Here is a 20710-nt window from a genome sequence, read left to right on the forward strand (position 1 = left end):
AGCCAGCCAAGTAGGGTACAGAACTTCCCTGATTGCCCCGGCACTGTTGTGCTTGCCACCGAATCTTCTGCTTAACGGGGTTCACATCCGGGCGCATCACGAGCCGATGCTCAATCACCTCCCTAGGGACTCCGGGAAGATCCGACGGTTCCCAAGCGAACACGTCGGCATTATCCCGGAGGAAGGTGATGAGGGCGCTTTCCTATTCGGCAGTAAGGTTTGCACCGACGGTAACGGTGTGCTCCTTGTCGCCGGCTTGGAGGGGCAGCTTCTTCACCTTGGCGGCCTCCTCCCGGAGCCCCTGCCCCTTGCCGGGGCGCGGGCTCGAGCCTGTGCCTCCCCCGACAAGCTCTTGCGGGGTAGCGTGGGCCTTCTTTGTTGCCGGGGCATCGCCCGGCAAGCCGTCATCTCCGGCAGCATCCTCGTCGCCGGCGTCAGCTGCCGCAATGGCCCGGACGACTTCGCCAACGCACCAGGCCGCGTCCTTGAGGTCGCACCTGACGGAGAGGACTCCGTAGACGGACGGCATCTTCATCACGCCATAGGTGCCATGCGTGGCCGCCATGAACTTGATCAGCGCTGGCCGACCAAGGATCCCGTCGTAGGGCAACGGGGTATGCGTCACGTCGAACACTATGTGTTCGGTCCTGAACGCTTCCCGGGACCCGAAGGTGACCGGCAGCGTGATGCGTCCCAGCGGGCGCACGATCCCGGGGTTCACCCCCCGGAACGGGTCGGTGGGCTTCAGCTGCTCCACCGGCAGCTAGAGCTTTTCCACCAGCCTGGCGGACAGGAGGTTAAGCCCCGCTCCATTGTCCACCAGCACCTTGGTCACCGTCATATTACTAATGATCGACGAGACAACGAAGGGTATTACCCCTGAACCCAACTGTCGTGCTAGGTGATCGTCGGCGCTAAAAGTGATCGGCACGTGCGACCACCTCAGCGGTTGTTGCGGCTCCGCATCCGGCAACAGCGTGCATACGTCGCGGGTGAGGCGCTTCACTGCGGCGTGGGATGAGAGAGCGTACGCTCCCCCATGGATGCAGGCGACACCACAAGGCTCCTGGAAGCCCGGCTCGTCGCCGCCAGTACAGTCGGACTCGCGTTGCTCCTCAGCGCGTGCCCTGTCGCGTCCCCGGGGTGGGCGTTCCTACCCAGCGCGGGGCAGACCACGCCCCCCTTGTGGTTCATCCCTGCCGGCACCGCCGCCGGCAAGCCTCGGCCCTGCCTTGGGATCGTTCGGCAGTCTCGAGAGAGATGCCCGATGTCGCCACAGTTGAAGCAGGCGCCGGCGGCGCGGCGCTCCTCATGGCGCTGCTCCCGCCGCTGCTTGATCCCCTACAGAACACGGCTGTTCTGCGCGTCGTGATTGGAGTTGCTGTGGATGGGGCAGCGGGGCGCATCGCCCTGCTTCCCGCCAGACCCGCCACCCGGCGAGGCCTTCTTCGCGGGCCTCGCGGCAGGAGCCCCCGAGTCCGCAGCGAGAACTTGCTTCCTGCTGCGCTTGCGGGAACCCTTCTTCTGTGAGCCTTCGCCAGGGCTCGCGGCAGCCTTAGCTGCTAGCTCGGGCGCTAGGCGCCCTTCCTCGGCCATGGTGCATTTGTGCGCCATGGCGTACAGGTCCTGCGTCGTCCGGATCCGATGCGTGCTCAACTTCTCGCGCATCTTGGGATCACGGACGTTGATGGTGAAGGTGTTGACGATGGCGGCCGCCTCCGCCTCTGGGATGGAATAGGAGAGGTTGGAAAAGCGGTTGACGAAGGCCCGCAACGTCTCTCCCGGCTTCTGCACGATAGTGTGCAGCTCCGCCATGGTTCCCGGGCGCTTATAGCCGCCCTGGAACGCGCTCACGAACTGCTCGCGCAGGTCCGCCCAAGTGGCGATGGACCCGGCGGGCAGGTTGAGCAGCCAGGTTCGCGCTGATCCTTTCAGGACCATCGGGAACCAGTTTGCCCTGAGCTTGTCGTCGGCGCCGATGGCATGCATGCTCAACGTGTAGGTCAGGAGGAAATCCTTGGGGTTAGCGGTCCCATCGTACGTACCGAACGCGGGCGCTCGGAACTTATGGGGCCACATCACCTGCCGCAGCTTGCGTGTGAACGCCGTGCAACCGTCCTCGGGGCCCATGGGAGCGTCTTCCTGCTCCTGTGGGCGCTAGCGCTCTACCTCGCGCCTGCACCGACGCTCCAAGCGCTGGCGCAAATCCTCCTGCTGGCGGGCATTCAAGATGCCACGCGCATCGCCCCCCGAAACGGTGGGCGATGAGTTCGAGGACCCCTCCGGGCCCCCGTCTCCTTGGCCTCCCTGCGGAGGGGGAGGATTCTCCCCCTGTCGCGAGGCGAGTGGCGCGTCCCCGCGCTCCGAGTTCTGCCCGTGGCCAGAGCCTACCGCGGCGCCCTCGCCTTGCGGCTGCTGGGCGGCCAGGGCGAGAAGCGCTTCTAACTCCTCGCCCCACGTCTCGTGCACCGGCGTGCCTTGCTGCGGCTCGTACCGCACCATGACGCGCGCGGCGATGATGGCTTCCACCGGGGTTCGTGCGGGGGGCAGCAGGTTTCCCGAGCGGCTGCTTCCCGCTTTGGCCCCGGACGCCTCCGGTGCGTAGGGTCCGAACCCCCAGGGGTTGCCCGCGACGCGGTGTGCTCCTGGTGCCGCTATCGCGGAGCATCCTTGGCCCGCGACTCAACTCGCTGGCCGGCGCGGGCGGCACCATGCCCGCTCGCGCGACTGGCCCCGGCACTGGTGGCAGCCGGTCCCCTCAGCCGATTGTCCGCAGACAGCCGAGGAGGTGGGGGAGGCAGCTGTGGTTGCTGCACTCTCGAGGGCTTGGGGTTCTCCTGAGCCCCCGACTCGGGTCGCACGTCGTGCGACCGCGTGTGTGCCGCCGGGGCTTCACGCGAGTCTATCCGCGGATCACCAGCCCACTTGGGGGGCATGGTGGCTGGTCCTGTGGGCGAAGAAGGCAGAGCCGACGTCGATGCTAACGCTGCTGCCGACGATTACCGAGGAGCTCTACTCCCGCGCCCCCTACCTGGCGCGCCAGATGTCGTCGCATGGTGCTCCGACACTGGGGGCGTGCGGTCACGGCCCCCTTTTAGGTTCGGTGGGGGCGTCGGGGTTCGCCCCGGCGATCGCTGGCACGGCCGATGAGGCCCTGCGGGGCCGGCGAAATGAAGTACTGAAAGTGCGCGCTAATTAAAGAACAGACACGCGCGCGTTTTTACCCAGGTTCGGGCCACCCGGAGGTGTAAAACCCTACGTCCTGCTTGTCTGAGCTGGTATTAGATTAAAATCAAGCGTTTACAGGTTGCCGGGTGAGTTCCCAGGCTCTCTCTCTCTCTTGCTAGATACTCCTTACTATTCTTTGCTAGTGCCGCAAGCTAACTGTGAGTTGGTCGAACTCAGCCGAACTGTCTACTGGAGCTAACAAATCTAAAACCGAACTTCCTCAGAACCCCTTGACCGTTGGCGTGGGTCCTCCTTTTATACTCAAGGGGATGCCACAGGTGCCACGATGCATGAGCTACAAGTGTCGAGCGGGGAGGCATACAACTCCCCCCGATGAGCTGGTGGCGTGCATGGATGCCACCTCCGCCGCTAGGGGTCTAAAACCCTAGAGTAGGATTGGACAGCCACTGTTCCCTTGATCGGACGGGTAACGCCCCGTCGGTCGGCTCATTTAATGAGCCGTGCGCCTTACTCCTTGCCCCGATGGGGCCGCGCATCCCATGCCCGCCACGCGCCCGCGTGGCGTTCTTGATCTGGCTACTGGGCCTCACGCTTGAGGCGGGGGCATGCGCCCGGGAACCCCCTGTCCCGGCAAGTCGATCCCCGGGAAGTCGCCCGGGCCCAACGCACCCGGGAACCTCCCTCGGAAAGTAGCTTCCCGGGAGGTGCCCAAGCGGGAATATTCCCTAAAACCCCGCTAGCCCCTTCCGGGCTGGTAGCTTGTCGGGCTGCTCACAGACGCTGCCCGGGATGAAACCTTCCCGGGAACTCGGGAACGGGGCCCACGCGTCGCGCAGCGGTGGTACCTCGGGTGCCACTGGTGCGACACTGCCTCACCCAGCGAACGCATCGGGGTGAGCAATCCATCGATGACGCCTCCAAAGAATCGCAGATTTGGTCTATGGGTGATAGATATGCAAAGCTAACAATTCCCTCGCGGCTGACTTGGATGTTAAAGACTCCGAACGACATGTCCAGAAGACCGTCAAGGTTGCGGAAAGTGGAGCGCAATTCCGGTGAGTGAGCTGAGAAGCTCAAGGACCCGAAGCGGATCGACCCCTCCGTGATTGAATCGTTGTGGATTCAGAACAAGATGGTCAAGAAGATCGTAGATCTTATGCACTTCTTCCCCACGGTCGGTGCCAATGACGTGGGGCTACCTCGGCAATACCCTGATTCGAGGGTTTTCGACTGAAGGAGAGCACGGGGTGCACCAGCGATCTTGTCGACTAACAAAGATTAGGGGAGCCGCAAGGTTTACCCAGGTTCAAGGCCCTCAGAAGGTAAAACCCCTACGTCCTGCTTTTGGTGTATTGTATTGATCAAGATTACAGAGTAGCTACGAAGCTATGATGCGCAGATGGATCTGGCATGTCTAGAAGTCCCCATTCCCGACTCCCCCTCCTAGCCTTATATACTGGCGGCTAGGTCTCAGGCGTGATAATTGGGAAGGTTACAATAAAATCAGTTTATTCTAGTAGGAAAAGATCATGTTCCTTGACTTGAACCGCACTTTGAGGGACTCGACCTGCATATACTTGTTAGGCCTTTGACTGGACCCCTAATGGGTTGTATCAGTTATATGAAGGTTGAGTACTCGAAGAGTTATTCCCTCATCAGTTAGCCCCTGAGTCCCTGTTCAAGGTGCAACCTCGGGTAGGGACTCAAGAGTTTTTTGTTTCAGTAACTTGATCACACGTCAAAATGCAGATAATCTTCTGGTTTTAACTGTTCACCATTCGATTAATTCGAACGTTTATCAGACATGAATTAAGGGAATCCCTAACTTGGGACTCAGAAACCACAGAGCATTTCTATGATTTGTACTGATACTGTGTGGGACGGTTGCATAACACGCCTAGAATACTCGATCGATCGAGTCCAGTTAATTGCGCCGGGGCAAAAACTCTGTTAGCATACATCAGCACTCGAGTCCCCAGGCTCGAGCCTGGATAACTGGCGGTATTCGGGTCAAACCTGCCAGGGGTTTTACATACTCGAAATCCAGTACTGTAAGGCGATCGACCAACGCGTCTGTTGGGATCTTTTCTTCATGCAAGCGCATGAATAGTCTGGAATCGCCTGATGATGCTGATTTCCAGGCCCAATGAAAAACCATCGGGTCTTACCTTCACATTATGAACGCAGCTTCGGGTTTGTTTTGCAGTCTGTGCGACCTGGATTTTGCTGTCGAGTGCCCATGAATGGGATACACTTCGAGTTCTTGTACCGTCGGGTGGCAATCCCGAGTTTTCTAGAGCTTGACATGACGTCTCAGCTGATGCTGTGATTAAAGAAATAATATGGGCAGTCGATGGGACGTACCTTATGCTTTATGCACAGACTGAACTGAGTACCGTGGATGTGGTCAGTTTGATTTGACCATACGACGTGCACGAGATTTTAGACGCAATGATGGCTGTAGTGGGTTCCTGAAGCAACGGAAGGGGGAACGGTTCGTTTCCACTGGGGCCACGCGTCATACAAGGATGTGATACACGTGGCACCATCCTAAATCGTGCGGCGGTGATTCCGCTTCATGCCGTTACCAATCATCTTCTTCCTTCCTCAAATCACCCCCTTGTCTCCTCCATTTCATATACCTGATGGGCTGTATCAGGTATATGAAGGTTGAGGACTCGAAGAGTTATTCCCTCGTCATCAGGCAAGATCTGAAGGGCGGCGGCGAGATCCGGATCGGGCGGGGGGTGGGGGTGAGATTCGTAGGAGAGGAGGAGGAGCGAGGGCTCTGTTGGTTTGTTGTTGTTTTTTTGGGCGGTACGTGTTTTTTCTGCGCTTGAAGACCGCGGGAGCCGGGATTAAAAGACAAGTGGAGACATCGATGGCAGATTCGTAATTCCGGTGAAGTGATGTACCGCGACGTCTGTACCATCACCACCAACTCCAATTTAATATATTGGTATAGACTACTCCTTTCGTCCAACAAAAGATGTTCCAACAAAAGATGTCTCAAATTGTCAAAATTTGTATATATCTAGACATGACTTAGTGTATAGATGCATTCAAATTTAGTCAAAGTTGAGACATCTTTTGTTGGACGGAGGGAGTATCAAATACCTCACATACTGTACTATCAAATATAAATACTATTCATTTATCGAACCAGTAGATGAACCAGGTTAACCAGTGCTCAGGCTTGTGAACCGACAAACTGGAAGCAGTTCAATCACCGATCCGGTTTTTAAAATTATGCCTTTTGACATTGCTACGTATTTTCTTCGTCCCATAATTCTTGTCGTTTTAGTATAAATTTAAACTAAAACAACAACAAGAATTGTGAGACGGAAGGAGCGACTATTTGGGCAAAACAAGCGAATGTATTTGACTGAGATGTGGATTCATCACGTAGTGCTGTTAGGTTCAGCGTTACCGATGGACTTCCTCACTTTATTTTCCCGCGTCTCAGTAGTCGATTGTTGAAAACATTGAAAAAGTGGCCACAAGCCAACTTAGATGTCATATACAACGATAAGGAGAATATATATTCTTTTTCTCTAATAAAAATAATGAAGGACGGTAGCTTGTCAGGGTGTGAACATGTATCTACGACGACACTGCAATTACCAATTACCAAACGGAACAGTGCAGAACATCCGCGCATGCAGAACATCCGCGCATGCAGATATAGTACAGCGTCACAAGTCTCATGTACTACTATATCCCTAACCTTAAATTCATCTAGCAGTAAAGTACTACCTGGAATACACACTGAGTAATCACGAGATAACCAATAATTAGTACTCCGTACTAAATATAATCAAGAGCACCAAACAACATATATCGTCGAGCAAATGAGCCCAGCTAGCTAGGCAGCTTCCGCTTCCTTCTTCACACAGGGGGCCTTGTTGCCGACGGTGGCGCCGGGCCTTCCCAGCTGGTACGGACCCAGGTGGGTCAACCTGCACGTTTATAGTTAACAACACACATTTAGTCCATTGATAAACGATGATGAAGACCAAAGTAGCATAGCATGTTAGGTGATGAATTGGCTAGCTAACTAAGTCAACACGTCACCCAAAAGATTTGGAGAACTATATGTATGCTCTCGTGGTACAAGTTTCGACTTGTTTTGGACCAGACCAACAGCAAACTATAGCAAATCAAGGAAACATGATATTGATACGGGCATGCATACACACACGATCAAACCAAATCGTGCTTTCCTTGATTTGAATAAGCAAGTCGATCGTGATATTTGGTTCGGTAGGTTTGGTCCATATCTCCAGACGTTTGCTATCGATTTCGTGGTCCATCGCCACAAAAAAACGTGGTACTACGATCAATCGGGGCTGTCTTATGGACCCACACGGTTCCACGTTTTTTCCTCCGTGTGGAACGCTCAAAGAGATCCCAGCAGAAAAGCAATGGGACTCCGACAGTCCGACTTGGTGGGTAAACAAGGTCGACTAACCCGGCCGGCACTACGGCTTTTTCGATCGAAATACTTGAGAAATTTTAATATCGTTACCACAAACATAACTATGATGGATATGATCGATCGTATTTACCTCTCTTTACGCTTCACGAGGAACTGCTGCAGCGATTTCGTTCTTGCGAGTGGTATGTCTGCAAAGCAAGAATTTATAATTATAAGCTGAAGCAATTAAGCAATAACTTTATGGATTGTCGATGCTGCGCGCTATTGTAGCCAACCTTTGCCGAAATTTCCAACAAGTGTATTGCCACGGCCGTCTCTCTCTAACGTGGTTACCTCCGTTGCCATCCGCATTATAGCTTCTGCCTGTCAAACCATTTTTCAAATGTTAAGGGCAATATTCATAGATGTGTTTGATAATCAACATATTTTACGTTTATAAAGATGATTCACAACACATACCACCACAGTCACACACACTCCTGTGCAGCTCTTGGGCAACGCACGATGGAATTTTGATCGTTTCCATACACGTGCATTCTTTGTAATCCATGAAAATTAAGTTTTTTTATCAAAACCATCTGCTAGTAGCATTTGATTTTAGAAATCTAACATTCTACTAAATGCTTTTAGGTACATTTGAAACTTTAATTACAAACATGCATGGGCTCACTTGGTTTGCTGGATATATTTTTACAGGATTTCAACCTTTGGTAAAAATTTCCTAGCATTCATTTCACGGAACTAGATATGCTAGATTCCCAAGAATTATGTTCAGATTGACCTGATTTCTACGGATTCATAGCATTAGATGAGACCTCATGAAATTTTTATAAGAATTGAAGTGCGCGTAACATTTCGATCATTTGATTTTCCTATTCCTATGATTTCAAAAATCATGTTAAGTATGCATGTATATATAATTAATGAACTGTCTGAGATAGTATTTCTTAAATCTTAGTCGTCCGGTCAAGGCTTTTATCGCCATCTACTTAACCATCTTAATCATCCGCAACTCACTCATGTTAAACATGTCGAATAGAAGTTGCAGCGGAGTTTTGCTAAATAAATACATTTTAAATTGCAGTTTTAGGTGATCGACCGCAAGGATTTAATGAAAAAGTCCACATATTAATAGATTAAGGTATGTCATACGTACGTCATACTTTTTTTTGCTAATTAAGTTATTGATCCCGACGAATGTAATGCACATGAATTTGATTGAGTTAGGAGTATCAAACATCCCTAACTTGGTGGGGGTGGATGTAGAAATCGGGCCACAGTACGGATTTAAGTCCTCATGAACGCCAAATTAGGTTTCTATTTAAACCGTTGTTGTTTCCTCCACGTTTTTGTTTAAATATTATCGAATAATCCTAAAGTAATCCTCAGCTAATAATCCTGAAGTGATCATATTATCAGATGCACTTGTGAAGTGGGAAATCAACGGGAGACAATACGATCCATATGCAAGCAAACAGCCAGCTAAACATTGTCTGCTAGCTACTACTTAGCAGGTAGGGGCACCACCTCACAGCGGCCTGCCACCTCACACGGAATAGTTAATTGGTAAGGTCAAAGTAAGTTTGATTCTTTGAACCTCGATAATAACCCAAGTGTGTTCAACTTGATGAACTAATAATCAGACGACATAACAAATCATATACCTTATGGTGGGAGACATCGAAGATGGCGACGGAGCCGTTGTAGAAGACCGTCATGGGAGCCGCAGCGGCGGCCGGTGCCGGCGGGCGGGCGCCGACGACGACGCGGCGCAGCAGCTGCGGGTCTATCCTCGCTATCGCGCTCGTCTCCATCCCTGCACAGTGCACACACACGAATCCAGTGGGTCCTCATCAGTCATCAGCATGCCAGGCACACGCAGAGATCGATCAAGAGAGCTAGCGAGAGAGGTCTCACGGACCTCGGATGGACGATGAGGAGGAAGCGCCGCTGCTCTTGGCGTGGTGCTCGCCGACGCCAGGGACGTCGTTGGCTCCGGCGCGGAGGCCGAGGAAGTCGAGCTCCATCGGCGGCGCTCTCGACGACATGATCGGTCGATAAAAGAAGGCCGGGGCAGGGCCACGCTAGCTCTCGTGAGGGTTAATTTCCGCGTTCGATCGAACGGGAATGCGAGGAGTAGGAACTAGGCTAATGCGCGCGCGTATAAATAGAGTTAACGACTCCTCCTCCTCCTATGCTCTGTCGCTGCGTGCTCTGCAACCGCTGCATGCATCGCCACGACTCGTGTCATATTACGTCCTCCTTGTCTCATTTGCTCGATCGATCGGCCTTAGTAGTGCAGGTCGGAACGCGCGGAGAAAGCGACCGACCCACCGTCTCCGTCGGCCTTGATTACTTTACTACATAAACGAAAGTAATAAGACCGATATATCGATCGATCCACTAATAATCAGCTGCCGCGTGTGTGTTGCCAATGCCAACGACGCGGAACCACTCCAATAATAACAAGTGGGAGAGCGGGCCGGCACGCGTCTAGTTCCGCCGCGGAAGAGGCGTGTTTTCCATTGAGGCACGAGCTCCTCGCGCGGGCCGGACCGGACGTCACCACAAGCGTCCCGCGCGCGTTGCTTCCTCGCCCAGCAACCACGCGCGCCGGTGCCCGTTTCGAGCCGACAGCGTGCACCGCACTCTCTTACATCTCTTTCCTGCCCTTGACCAGCCAAGGAATGGCTGATTCTTCTGCGCCGCTGCAATCGCGTTTCGTTTGGGCTTTGTTTCGGTAGGTTGATTTGACGCGACGATTAATATGACCACGCGCGCGATCCTGCTGCTGGAAAAGGAGATCGCGGGGGACGAAATTGAGCGGACAGGGAATAACATGTGGTGTATGTATATGTTCCGTGCGGTTCGGCATGACCATGCTCCCGGAACCCGTCACTTTGCCCTCCAGCCTTCCTAGTTTTGCGCACGTGAAAAAGAAGGCGCGTGTTTCTTCTTTTTTACTTCCTGATGACTGAACTAGGAAAATGTCGGAGCCCGCGAAAGCTGCACTACGGAAAAATTTGCTCCGAAATCATTCAACTCAACTAGTCAACTCTACCGAGTTCCGAAGAAAAAAAAAACTGCAGCTCTACCTGTCAACAAAAAATAACTCTGCAACTCTGATTTTATTTTATTATTTTATTACTAATTCCTATAAAAACTTGTTTGGTCCAGTTGAACACCTAAATATAACTTTGTCACAACCTTTAGACAATGTGTTAACAGATGCAAATAAAGATATGCTTAGTTCTGACTTTACTTTGAAAGCAATAAAAGAGGTTGTTTTTAATATGGCTCATAATAAAGCTTGTGGTCCCGGTGGTTTTCCTATAGAATTTTATCAACATTTCTGGCCTATAATATGTGAAGATCTGCTTCTACTCTTTAAAGATTTTAGTAATGGAAAATTGGATATTTCTAGGATTAATTATGGCATTGTTACTTTATTACCCAGGGGTCAAGGAGCTAATAAAATTCAGATGTACAGACCCATATGTTTGTCTAATGTTCTTTCAAAATCTTCACCAAAGCAATTAATAATAGAGGAGCTCTAGTAGCAGATAAAAGTGTGGCTGCTACTCAAGCTGCTTTTATCAAAGGAAGGTATATTCTAGACAATGTACTTGTGTTGCATGAAATTCTAGATGACTTATATCATAGCAAAAAAATCTGGTGTTTTGTTTAAAATTGATTTCGAAAAAGCATACGATAAAATAAACTGGGCTTTCATGTTTTCAATACTTCAAATGAAAGGGGTCCCCTCAAAATTTGTGGACTGGATCATGAAGGTAGTTACAAATGGTAGCGTTGCAATTATGGTAAATGACCAATTAGGTCCTTACTTTAAAACCAAAAAAGGGCTCCACCAGGGAGACCCATCATCCCCCTTTCTTTTCAATCTGAATGTCCTTCTTCAGAGAGCCGAAGAGCAAGATCTTTTTGAAGGTTTAGCTAGTCATCTACTAGATAGTGGGACCTCAATTCCGCAGTATGCAGACGATACAATTTTCTTGATGGAAGATAGTTTTGAATGTACTAGAAATCTGAAATTCATTTTATGCATGTTTGAACATTTGACTGGGTTAAAAATTTACTTCCATAAGAGCGAAGTTTATTGTTTTGGGGATGCTGTCCAAAGACAACAAGAATATGCTAAACTATTCTCTTGTCAAAGGGGACAGATTCCTTTTAAATATCTAGGGATTCCTATCAAAGATAAAAGGTTATGCAATGCTGATTGGAAATATATAGAAGATAGAGTAGAGAAGAAAATGTGTGGAGATTGATTCTGGTTGAGATTGATTCTGGTTGAGACCTGTCTTAGCAACGCTCCAAGTTATATGATGTCTCTTCTTAGGATACCTAAGGGGGTTAAGAAAATACTAGATTTCTTTCGGGCTCATTTACTATGGCAAGAAGATAAAGGTAGAAAGAAATATCATTTGGTAAATTGGGAGGAGATCTGCCAGCCTAAAGATCAAGGGGGCTTGGGGGTCACGGATTTAGATGTTAAAAATATTAGTCTTCTATGTAAATGGCTTTGGAAGCTTGAAAATAGTGAAGGTGATTGGCATAGCATTCTTAGATCAAAATATTTGAAGAAAGGTTTACTGGCTGTTTGCAAGCCAAGAAGTGGGCAATCACACTTCTGGCAATGACTAGTTGTGAAGAATATTTTTATGAATTGCTGTAGGAAGATAATTGGTCATGGGGAAAGTACCTGTTTCTGGGAGGAACATTGGGTTGGTGATATGCCACTAAGTAAAAAAATTCCCTAGGCTCTATAACCTGGCTTATAAGCATTTTCGTTCCATTGCAGAAGTAGTTAGAACTGACTGGGGATACATTCGTTTTAGAAGAACTCTCAGAGAGGAGACCAGGCAGATGTGGATATATTTACTGCAGCTGTGTGGGGATTTAAATTTAACTACAGATAGAGATAGATGTGTTTGGAAGCTTACTAAATCTGGCGTTTTTTCGGTAGGATCTTTATATAAACTACTAAAGGATAGAGAAGTGGTAATACCTTATAAGCATCTTTGGAAATTGAGGATCCCACTTAAGGTAAAAGTCTTTAGTTGGTTAGCTGTCAAGAACAGGATCTTGACAAGGGACAACTTATCACATAGAGGTTGGAAGGGATGCACACAATGTGAATTCTGTCGGTCTATGGAATCAGTTGACCACCTTTTTTTTCCAATGTCTTGTGGCTCATTTCTGTGGTCTGTGGTGGGTTGTGCATTTGGCATTAACGAAGTTCCACGGAACATGCTGGAACTAACTGAGTTCATTATGGAAGGAAATAGACAGTCGATGAAGAATTTGAAAGCTTGTGGGGCTACACCCATGTGCTGGAGCATATGGAAAGCTAGAAATGCATCTTACTTGGATTAAACATAGTTGAGTAATCCTATTAACATTGTGTATTCTGTTTGCCGCTGGCTGATATCTTGGGTGGTCTTCAAAAGCACGGTAGCAGGGGCAAGCTGGCGTAAGTTGCTCACATGTTGTCTTGTGTCACTCACGAGATCTATCAAGCAAGATATGGGTGGCGTCCAACGGTGAAGAGACTCGGGGCACCGTTAAAAGTGCTGGTTGTTTTGAATGATCTATGGACCAAAGTAGTCACGTAATGAGTTAGTTTTGTTTTATTAGAGCATCTCCAACAGCATACCCATATTTGGCGTGAATACTCAAAAACTGTCAATATGGGTATTTTGCCTCAAAAAACTGCTCCAAGAGCATACCGATATTTGTTGGATACCCAAAAAAATTTGGGTAGCTACCCAAATTTTTGCCCTCAATACCCAAATATGGGTATTCTACCCTACAATACCCAAATGACCCAAAACACACCTGCGAATCCAACCGCCTGAAATTTCACCATTTCCCGGTTTTCCCCTCTCCACAAGCCTTGCACCGTCGCCCTCCGCCGGAAATCGCGTCACCGCCGGTGCACTGGAGCCTGGCCGGCAACCTCCCTACTGCGCTGGACCGCTCCTTCGCCGGCTCTCCGCCGCCCTCGCCCCCCACCCCCCCACCTCGTCCGCCGCCCTGAAGCCCAAGGAGCGGCGGCGGCTCGGGCATTGCAGCCCCCCGCAGGCACCCCACGGCCCTCGTCCACGCATGCGACGGCCGGCGAAGGCGACGGCCTCCACCGACCTCGCCGCTTCCCCTCCCCCGCCGGCCGCGCCCTCCCGCCGGCCGTCGTCCTCCCCACGGTCCCGCTCCGCCACACCAATCGCCCCGGTCCCCGCCGTCCTTGCCCTGCCCCAGTCGCCGACGCAGCCTCCCCACACTCCCTGCCGTCTTTGCCCAGTCCCAGTTGCCGCCCGTGCCCTTCCCACAGTCCCACGCTGCCGCTTCCTCACCACGGTCCGTCGTTGCCGCCGAGCGCCGCCGCGCCCTTCCTGTGCGCCCCCTCCCTCGTTGCCGCCGAGCGTCGCCGCACGAGACCATCATCGCCCTCCCGCGCATCACCTCTTGCATCGCCGCCGATGGGGATCAAGAAGGGCCGATGGGGATTGGAGATTGGCAGGGGAGAAAGGAGGGGAGGAGACGGGATTGAAAGGAAGAAAAAAAATGATAAAAGAGGAAGAGAGTATAAATTGAGAATATTCTCTTTTGGGTCTTTTGTGTATCTAGTTTTAGGTATGCTGGGATAGTTGGACACATTTTGGATACCCATATTTTCTCTCTCCATTACCCATAATGGATTTGGGTATCCAAAATATGGGTATGCTGTTGGAGATGCTCTTAGCTGGGTACTTCTCAAGTTCTTTTGTTATTCTGTGTTTGTTTGGAACCTCTACGTCACAACACTTTGGTTTCCTTAATGAAACCAGGGGCAAGGCCTCTTTTACTCTAAAAAAAGCTAAATGTCCGTGCTCTGTTACGAAATTAATCTATTATGCATGAGTTGTTTAACTATGTGTCGCTCATATTTTTCAAATTTTATGATAAATAGGAATTTTGTCAAATACTATTTTTGTGGGACCCCTGATAGCTGAGGTCTAGAGCGCCGTATTGGGCCAGCGCCGCGCTGCACCCTCGGGGGCTCGAGAGGGGCCCCGTGGAATAGCAACTGGGGACGAGTGCATGCGCCGGGCACGTGGCTTGACTCCTCTGTGTTACGCAACCGTCTGGCCGAAGGCAGGGGTCGACAGGAGGATAAAACAAGTAAGGAATCTGCATTGTGCATCGACAAGACGGGGCCTGCACCGCCCGCGCAAGACGACTGGGCGGCCCGTTCGGTCGTGTCCGTGCAGGGAGAAGGCAGACACGTGTAGAGAAAGGCCTGCAGACCACGAACAAAAAGGGTGTGGGTGTCGAAGTTCAGGCATCGACAACTTTTTGAAACAACAATTATCTTGAAAGTCATGAAAACCAATCAAGCATAGTCAAAAGATCGTGATATGTATAAAATGAGTGGCAATTAGATGATTTTGTAGCCATTAAGGGATGGTCTTGTTGGAGTGAACTCGCGACCACCAACTCAAATCTTTAGAAGTGTAAAGAAATCCATCATAAAACATATTTATTTGATTTTATAGATCTTGGTAATTTTTTTATAAACTGATCATTTTTTTGAAAATCGACAAAACTATGTCATCTTTCTGTAAGGAATGAAGGGAGTAGCAAAATTCATCATTCGCAGAATAGGGTTAGTCATGATCTGGCGGCTTTTGCCAGGACTAGCTGACAAACCTCTTGTGCCAGGACTAGCTGACAAACCTCTTGTTGGCTTCGACGGAATGATGTAACCCTTACCCGATGCAATGAAATTCTCCTTATTCGCAAAAAAAATGTAAATAGCAATGCCTTTAGGATCTTTGGTCTTGTACAAAAGATGTGCCTCGGCTTGCTGCACAAAAAATTGTGATAGGTAAAACTTCCACATAAGACATAGAATTTTACAATTGAATTGAAAAGATAGGTACATAACTTCTGATCAGTAGTCTGCCCACTACAATTTCTATTAATAATCTGCTGGAAATATCCACAGAACTTATTGGTCTGTTCCCGGATAGTGTTCCAACGACAATTGATTGCATTCGGATTACGCTCTGGCCATGACGAATTCTTGTTCGTGTTGTAGTACTCTGAAATCCTACCCCAATATAAACTTGATTGTTGATCTGTGCCAATCACTGCATCCACCTTGTCCTCATCACGAGACCAATGTTTTCCTTTCGTGAATTTTGCTTTCACAACTGCAGAAGATTCTTGAGTTGCTGGCACCTCTTGCTTTTCAAGTGGACTACAAGGCAGTTGTAGTGTGCCACCAAAACTCAACATGTCCACGAAACTTTGATCTTCTTCCATCTGCAAAAAATCAGATTTACAAGGGCAAATTAATAGCTACAAATGCCAGCAAATGGTGCTAAACTCTGAAATCATAACAGCAGCGCAGCTCCCTTGTGAATCCCCACGAACAGCAGCACACAGCAGCGTCCCTCCCTTCCACGAATAGCAGCTAGAGCAACGCCCCCTCCTCTCCATCTTCCTCCCCACGAACATCAGCCAGAGCAGCGCACCTCCTCTCCATCTTCCTCCCCACGAACAGCATCACCTAGGAGCGCCTCTCCCCTCCATCTCCCCTCAGACGAGCAACAGCAGCAGCGCCCCTCCTCCTTCTCCCCAATGGCAGCGCCCCCCTTCTTCCTCCCCACGTACAGCAGCAGCAGCTAGCAACGCCCCTCCCCTCCATCTCCCCCATCGGCGGCAAATCCAGCTATAGCGCCCCTCGGATGCACGGATCCAGGGGTGCCCCTCCCTTCTCCGACGGTGGCGGGGCGGCGGATCCAGCGACGTCCCTGCCCTCGTCTCACGGCGGCGGATCCAGCGGCGCCCCTCCCGTCCCCTCGTCTGACAGCGGCGAATGGAGGAAAAAATTACCTCGCGACGGACGGCGGAGGCGAGTCGACAACGATCTCTCCTCGGCAGCGCGGGGCGACCTCCGTTGGAACGGTTGGGGCGGGAAGTTTTGCGATGGTGGGCGGGAGAGAGCGCTGGCGATTCGGACATCGTCGCTCGGTAGTCGATTTGCGGACGTCGTGGAGCTTCGTTTGGACGATGTCTACTTTTAGCTTTTAGACAGGCACATGGACGAGCTGGTGGAGAGGCTTTTTACCTGATATCGTCTTATATCACATATACACAGTGATATGCAGAAACTGCTGACCATGCTCTTGCCTCCTCCATACCTCCTATCGTAGCCGCCGCCACCTAAAATCTCCCCTCTCCGCGGCCACCCTACCACGACAGTAGGCCGCTAGCCCAGCCCACCGACCCCGTCCAGCCTCCCTCCCACCTAGATCCAACCTCTCATGACGTCTCCGTCAGTGACTTTGCGGTCTTCAAAAGCAGAACGACCGACCACATTCTTGTCAGTGACGATGGTAGGAATCCTGCATGTGGCGAGAAAGTTTTGGAGCGATCTCGTCGGCGGCTCCCCATGCTCATATCCAGCTGCATCTGCTCCGACACCATGGCACATGCTGCTATAGGATGAGGGAGTAGCCCCCGGCCGGATCTGGTGCTGGGCGGCACATGGCGTCCCAAATCCAACGTTGGCCCTTAGAGAGTAGCGGCCCGGGTCAGTCTTCCTCGGGCTAACGCGGACATGGCACCATCGGCGCCATAGGCTCGCCCTACAACCCCCTCCGGCCTCCGCAACTCTCCTGGTTGTATGCGCCAGCATCCCCACACCCTAACCACTAACCCCCAAAACCCTCAACGGGATGGAGAGAAATCCTTGGCTGACTTTGCTCGGCTATCACGGCGACGACGCTTGTGCGTTGTTCTCCACAGTGGTGGCGTTTTCTCCATCCTTGGTGAATTTGTCTATAATTTGCAGCTTCCATCTCCTCTATGTGTGTTTCATGTTGTGTCATTTGACTTCGGCTCTAAGTCAGACGCGCAAGATTGAGGCCATCCCATGGCAGTGGTTGATAGCATCTCGATCATATGTCATTTCTCTTATTTAAACTATTTTCAGTTATTTCATTCGAACATTACCATGTCCAAAAACAATCTTGTCCTTGTGGCTATTTATAAAGAAAGATTGGGGAAATTTTCTGGATTTGCCGTTAAGAGTATCTTTTGGCATGGTAATGCTAGGCCCAAATAACTAACAGACTGGCGAAGTAAAGAGTGGCAAAAACAAGTTGAAGGGATTCTAGAGTGGCAAATGGAAGTTAAAGGCGCCAAGGGCCTCTAGTTTTTTTTTTGTTTTTTTTAGAACAACCAAGGGCCTCTAGTACTCTGTTTAGGCCCGAACTTCTTAAGGCCCATGAAATTGTGGGGGAACCCATAGAGCTTTGCTGCTTTGGGCCCATAACGAACCATGATGGGTCCCAAACCGCTAGGCCCATCTCTCAGACCCTTGGCCCTCTGTGGCTTCTTCGTTAAACGGCTGCCACGGGCCACGGTTTTCTCCTTCTCCTTTTCTCTCGCTGTCTCTTCGCGTCCTAAAACCCTAGCTCTCCCTCTCGCCTCCGCAATGGCGACCGCTGACGGCCAGCCCCAGCCCGTCGCCACCGAGCCCTCCCCCTCCCCGGCTAAGCGCAAGCCAGACACCGACCCCGACCTCTCTCCTCTCGACCCGGCCCCGAAGGCCGCCCGCCTCGACGCCGACGAGGAGGCCGCCGCCGAGGCCAAGGCCCGGGCCGCTGACAAGGGGAAGGGTAAGATGGTGGTCGAGGAGGAGGACGAAGGCGACGAGGAAAGCGACGACGAGGACGAGGAGGTCGAGGAAGGTGGCGACGACAGCGACGGCTTCTGCGAGGACCCCCTCACTGAGGTCGACCTCAACAACATCCTTCCCTCACGTACCCGCCGTCGTGCGGCTCCGCAGCCCGGGGCGTACCTGGTGCCGCCAGAGGAGGCGGAGGAGGACGATGACGACGAGGACGCCGACATCGGCATGGCTCCCGAGGAGGAGAGTGAGGGAGAAGAGAGCGATTAGGGTCGCCGTGATGCTAACTCACTAGCCAATGCTTTCGTCTCGCGCTTGTGATGCACAGAAATGTTTGTATGAACTGTTTGCTTGCGGAAGTACAATATCTGCGCTGATTGCATCCAATTTAGGCCTTTAACTACTGAACTCATGAACTCATGTATTTCTGCATTTAATTTCTCAAGCATCGTCTAATTCCTATATCTTGTCAATTATCTCTGTTGGTGCTTCTGGAATGTGTTTCTGTGATCTTATCTTGCTCACTAGATGGTTAGATATGTTCATATGCTGTGCTTGTCACTTGTTTCTGCATGTGCATTGTGCTTCTGTGTTTGGAAGTTCTAGAAAAGGTATAAACATGTGTGTTTTTCTGTAATTCAATTGCAACCACGTATGCATCATCCTGATCTTTCTGTTTGGAGCTGTCATCAATGGTTTCAGTAGGGTGTCCTTTTATTGGTATGGTCTCAACTATCACTTAGGTTAGTTGCCTAGATCCTCTTACTCTACCTTTGTTCAATTAGATTTTGTTTTCTTTTACATTTAGCAAGGTCAAAGCATTTTGTACAGTATTACATGTTGTATTGGTGCATTTCTAAACAAGCTCAAGGGTTCAGCGTGTATAAACTAGTGTGTTGGAGTGAACCTTTATTGACGATGGATCCACATTGCATCTCTTGGACCTTGCTCCCATCAGTGCAGCTGTGTGGTGTGCTGCAGCTATCCTAATTGTGCATTTCAATGTCAGTTTTCCTATTTATTTATGTTACTGTTAGCATTTTGTAATTATATTGGATTGAACATCGATACTGTTCAGATAGTTGTGTTCTTTTAACTTTTCAAATGCAAGGTTCGAGATCTATTCTACTGCTACAGTGGGTGGCTTTGTACCACATCTTTAGTACTTTAATCCCCATAAGACTATAACTATCATTATATTTATATTCCTAACTTGATGATAGAAAGGATTGTGGTGCTCTTGATACTAATATAGACCGGCATTGCTTTTACAGCAGCAGATATTGGCTTTAGTATCAGTTCTTTTAGGTCGTTACACGATACTGCAAATTTGTAAGAGAGAAAACTGCCATGGGCAGAAGGTGTTGTGAAGTCTGTCCTCACGCAAACCAGGCATGCAAGGTATGAAAACAAACACACATGTCCTAATTATGCATTTCAATGTCAGGTTTTCCATGCATGGAAATATGAAAAGGAATACCAAATAGCACTTTGTCCCTCTAGCCTATGTTATGTTAGAAAGGCTGCATGTACAAGTAAAAGGAAACAGAGGAAGTACATGATATATTCCATCGACGGTGAACTTCAAGCAAAACTAGTTTGACACTTTGACTCTCCTTCGGACAAATGATTTTAGATTTATCGGCATGGACTAGATTCTAGAATCTACATACATATCATGGCAAACAAAGCCAGGTCATGATCATCTATCATGAAAATTATTATATGTTAAAAAAATTGCAGTCATGTCTCTGTCTAAATGAGATTGTTGATATTAATTTGTCATCTGAAGTACGTTTTAAAGGATTTGTAATGTCTAGATTTTAATGTTTCAGGTCAATTGCAAATCTATGTGTTAGAACTATCAAAGCAGTTATCTGTTTATTCCAGTGAACTGGATTCTAGTTGGGGCCCTGGTATGTATCACTATTTGTGGCTAATTAATGTACTTGCAAAACCGACTCAGCTACTGACCACTCAATAGTTGATGTGCTTCTATCCATTGCAGATTGCTCAGCCGTGGCCTGGGGCCATATGAATAAAGCTCTTTCCTGGTGATGCATTATGCACATGATTGAAATAGGGTCTACAGAATAAATTCCCCCCATGATATGCATTGTTTGAAAGATGGGAGTCAAGTTTTTGGTTTTTCTTGTTCTTTAGATAGAAAGAGAAAATCAATAAATACGGTCAAATAGTATTGTCTTTTTTTCTGCAAGAAAAATGGTGGTTGCTGGCCTACATATGATCCAACCTGCATTTACATGGATGGACATGTTTCCTTTGGCCCCACTTCATTTTGCACTTTGATAATATGCCTCATATTGTGTGGGCATATGATCAAATTTGCCATGATAACTGGAGCTACCAATGTAATTTGC

General features: G+C 49.8%; 3 protein-coding genes across 4 annotated transcripts; 1 reads left to right on the top strand and 2 right to left on the bottom strand.

The window, feature by feature from the left end:
• Positions 1-6710: 6710 nt before the first annotated feature.
• Positions 6711-9891, bottom strand: LOC100821983 (protein TIFY 9). Its single transcript, XM_003579604.4, has 5 exons — positions 9549-9891; positions 9292-9443; positions 7903-7990; positions 7758-7815; positions 6711-7148 (listed from the first exon to the last, which is right to left on the bottom strand). Exons 1-5 carry the CDS (start codon positions 9673-9675, stop codon positions 7055-7057), a joined length of 519 nt encoding a protein of 172 aa, XP_003579652.1. The 5' UTR covers positions 9676-9891; the 3' UTR covers positions 6711-7054.
• Positions 9892-14529: 4638 nt separating this feature from the next.
• Positions 14530-17690, bottom strand: LOC100822292. 2 transcript variants are annotated; one of them, XM_024455467.1, is made up of 3 exons: positions 16529-16807; positions 15338-15955; positions 14530-14927 (listed from the first exon to the last, which is right to left on the bottom strand). In XM_024455467.1, exons 1-3 carry the CDS (start codon positions 16655-16657, stop codon positions 14613-14615), a joined length of 1062 nt encoding a protein of 353 aa, XP_024311235.1. In that variant the 5' UTR covers positions 16658-16807; the 3' UTR covers positions 14530-14612. The 2 variants fall into 2 exon arrangements, with proteins under 2 accessions (XP_024311235.1, XP_010240791.1); XM_010242489.3 differs by lacking the exon at positions 14530-14927 and adding an exon at positions 17071-17690 and having other exon boundaries at positions 15049-15955; positions 16529-16568.
• A 372-nt stretch (positions 17691-18062) lies between these two features.
• On the top strand, positions 18063-18805 carry LOC100834681 (histone H2A.Z-specific chaperone CHZ1). Its single transcript, XM_003581115.4, has one exon. It carries the CDS (start codon positions 18135-18137, stop codon positions 18597-18599), a length of 465 nt encoding a protein of 154 aa, XP_003581163.1. The 5' UTR covers positions 18063-18134; the 3' UTR covers positions 18600-18805.
• Positions 18806-20710: the final 1905 nt, after the last annotated feature.

The sequence above is a fragment of the Brachypodium distachyon genome, chromosome 5 (assembly GCF_000005505.3).
Source record: "Brachypodium distachyon strain Bd21 chromosome 5, Brachypodium_distachyon_v3.0, whole genome shotgun sequence".
In the NCBI taxonomy this organism is placed as follows: Eukaryota; Viridiplantae; Streptophyta; class Magnoliopsida; order Poales; family Poaceae; genus Brachypodium; species Brachypodium distachyon.

Bases quoted from the DNA above. Each gene is read 5' to 3' on its own strand.
- LOC100822292 (XM_024455467.1), bottom strand. From the start codon at position 16,657: ATGTCCGAATCGCCAGCGCTCTCTCCCGCCCACCATCGCAAAACTTCC. The intron at 15,956-16,528 runs GTAATTTTTTCC...GATTTTTTGCAG, and splicing joins CCTCCGCCGTCCGTCGCGAG to ATGGAAGAAGATCAAAGTTT. The intron at 14,928-15,337 runs GTTTGTCAGCTA...CGTGGTCTGCAG, and splicing joins AGCTAGTCCTGGCACAAGAG to GCCTTTCTCTACACGTGTCT.
- LOC100834681 (XM_003581115.4), top strand. From the start codon at position 18,135: ATGGCGACCGCTGACGGCCAGCCCCAGCCCGTCGCCACCGAGCCCTCC.
- LOC100821983 (XM_003579604.4), bottom strand. From the start codon at position 9,675: ATGTCGTCGAGAGCGCCGCCGATGGAGCTCGACTTCCTCGGCCTCCGC. The intron at 9,444-9,548 runs GTCCGTGAGACC...TGCACTGTGCAG, and splicing joins CTCCTCATCGTCCATCCGAG to GGATGGAGACGAGCGCGATA. The intron at 7,991-9,291 runs GTATATGATTTG...ATGGTTTGACAG, and splicing joins TCGATGTCTCCCACCATAAG to GCAGAAGCTATAATGCGGAT.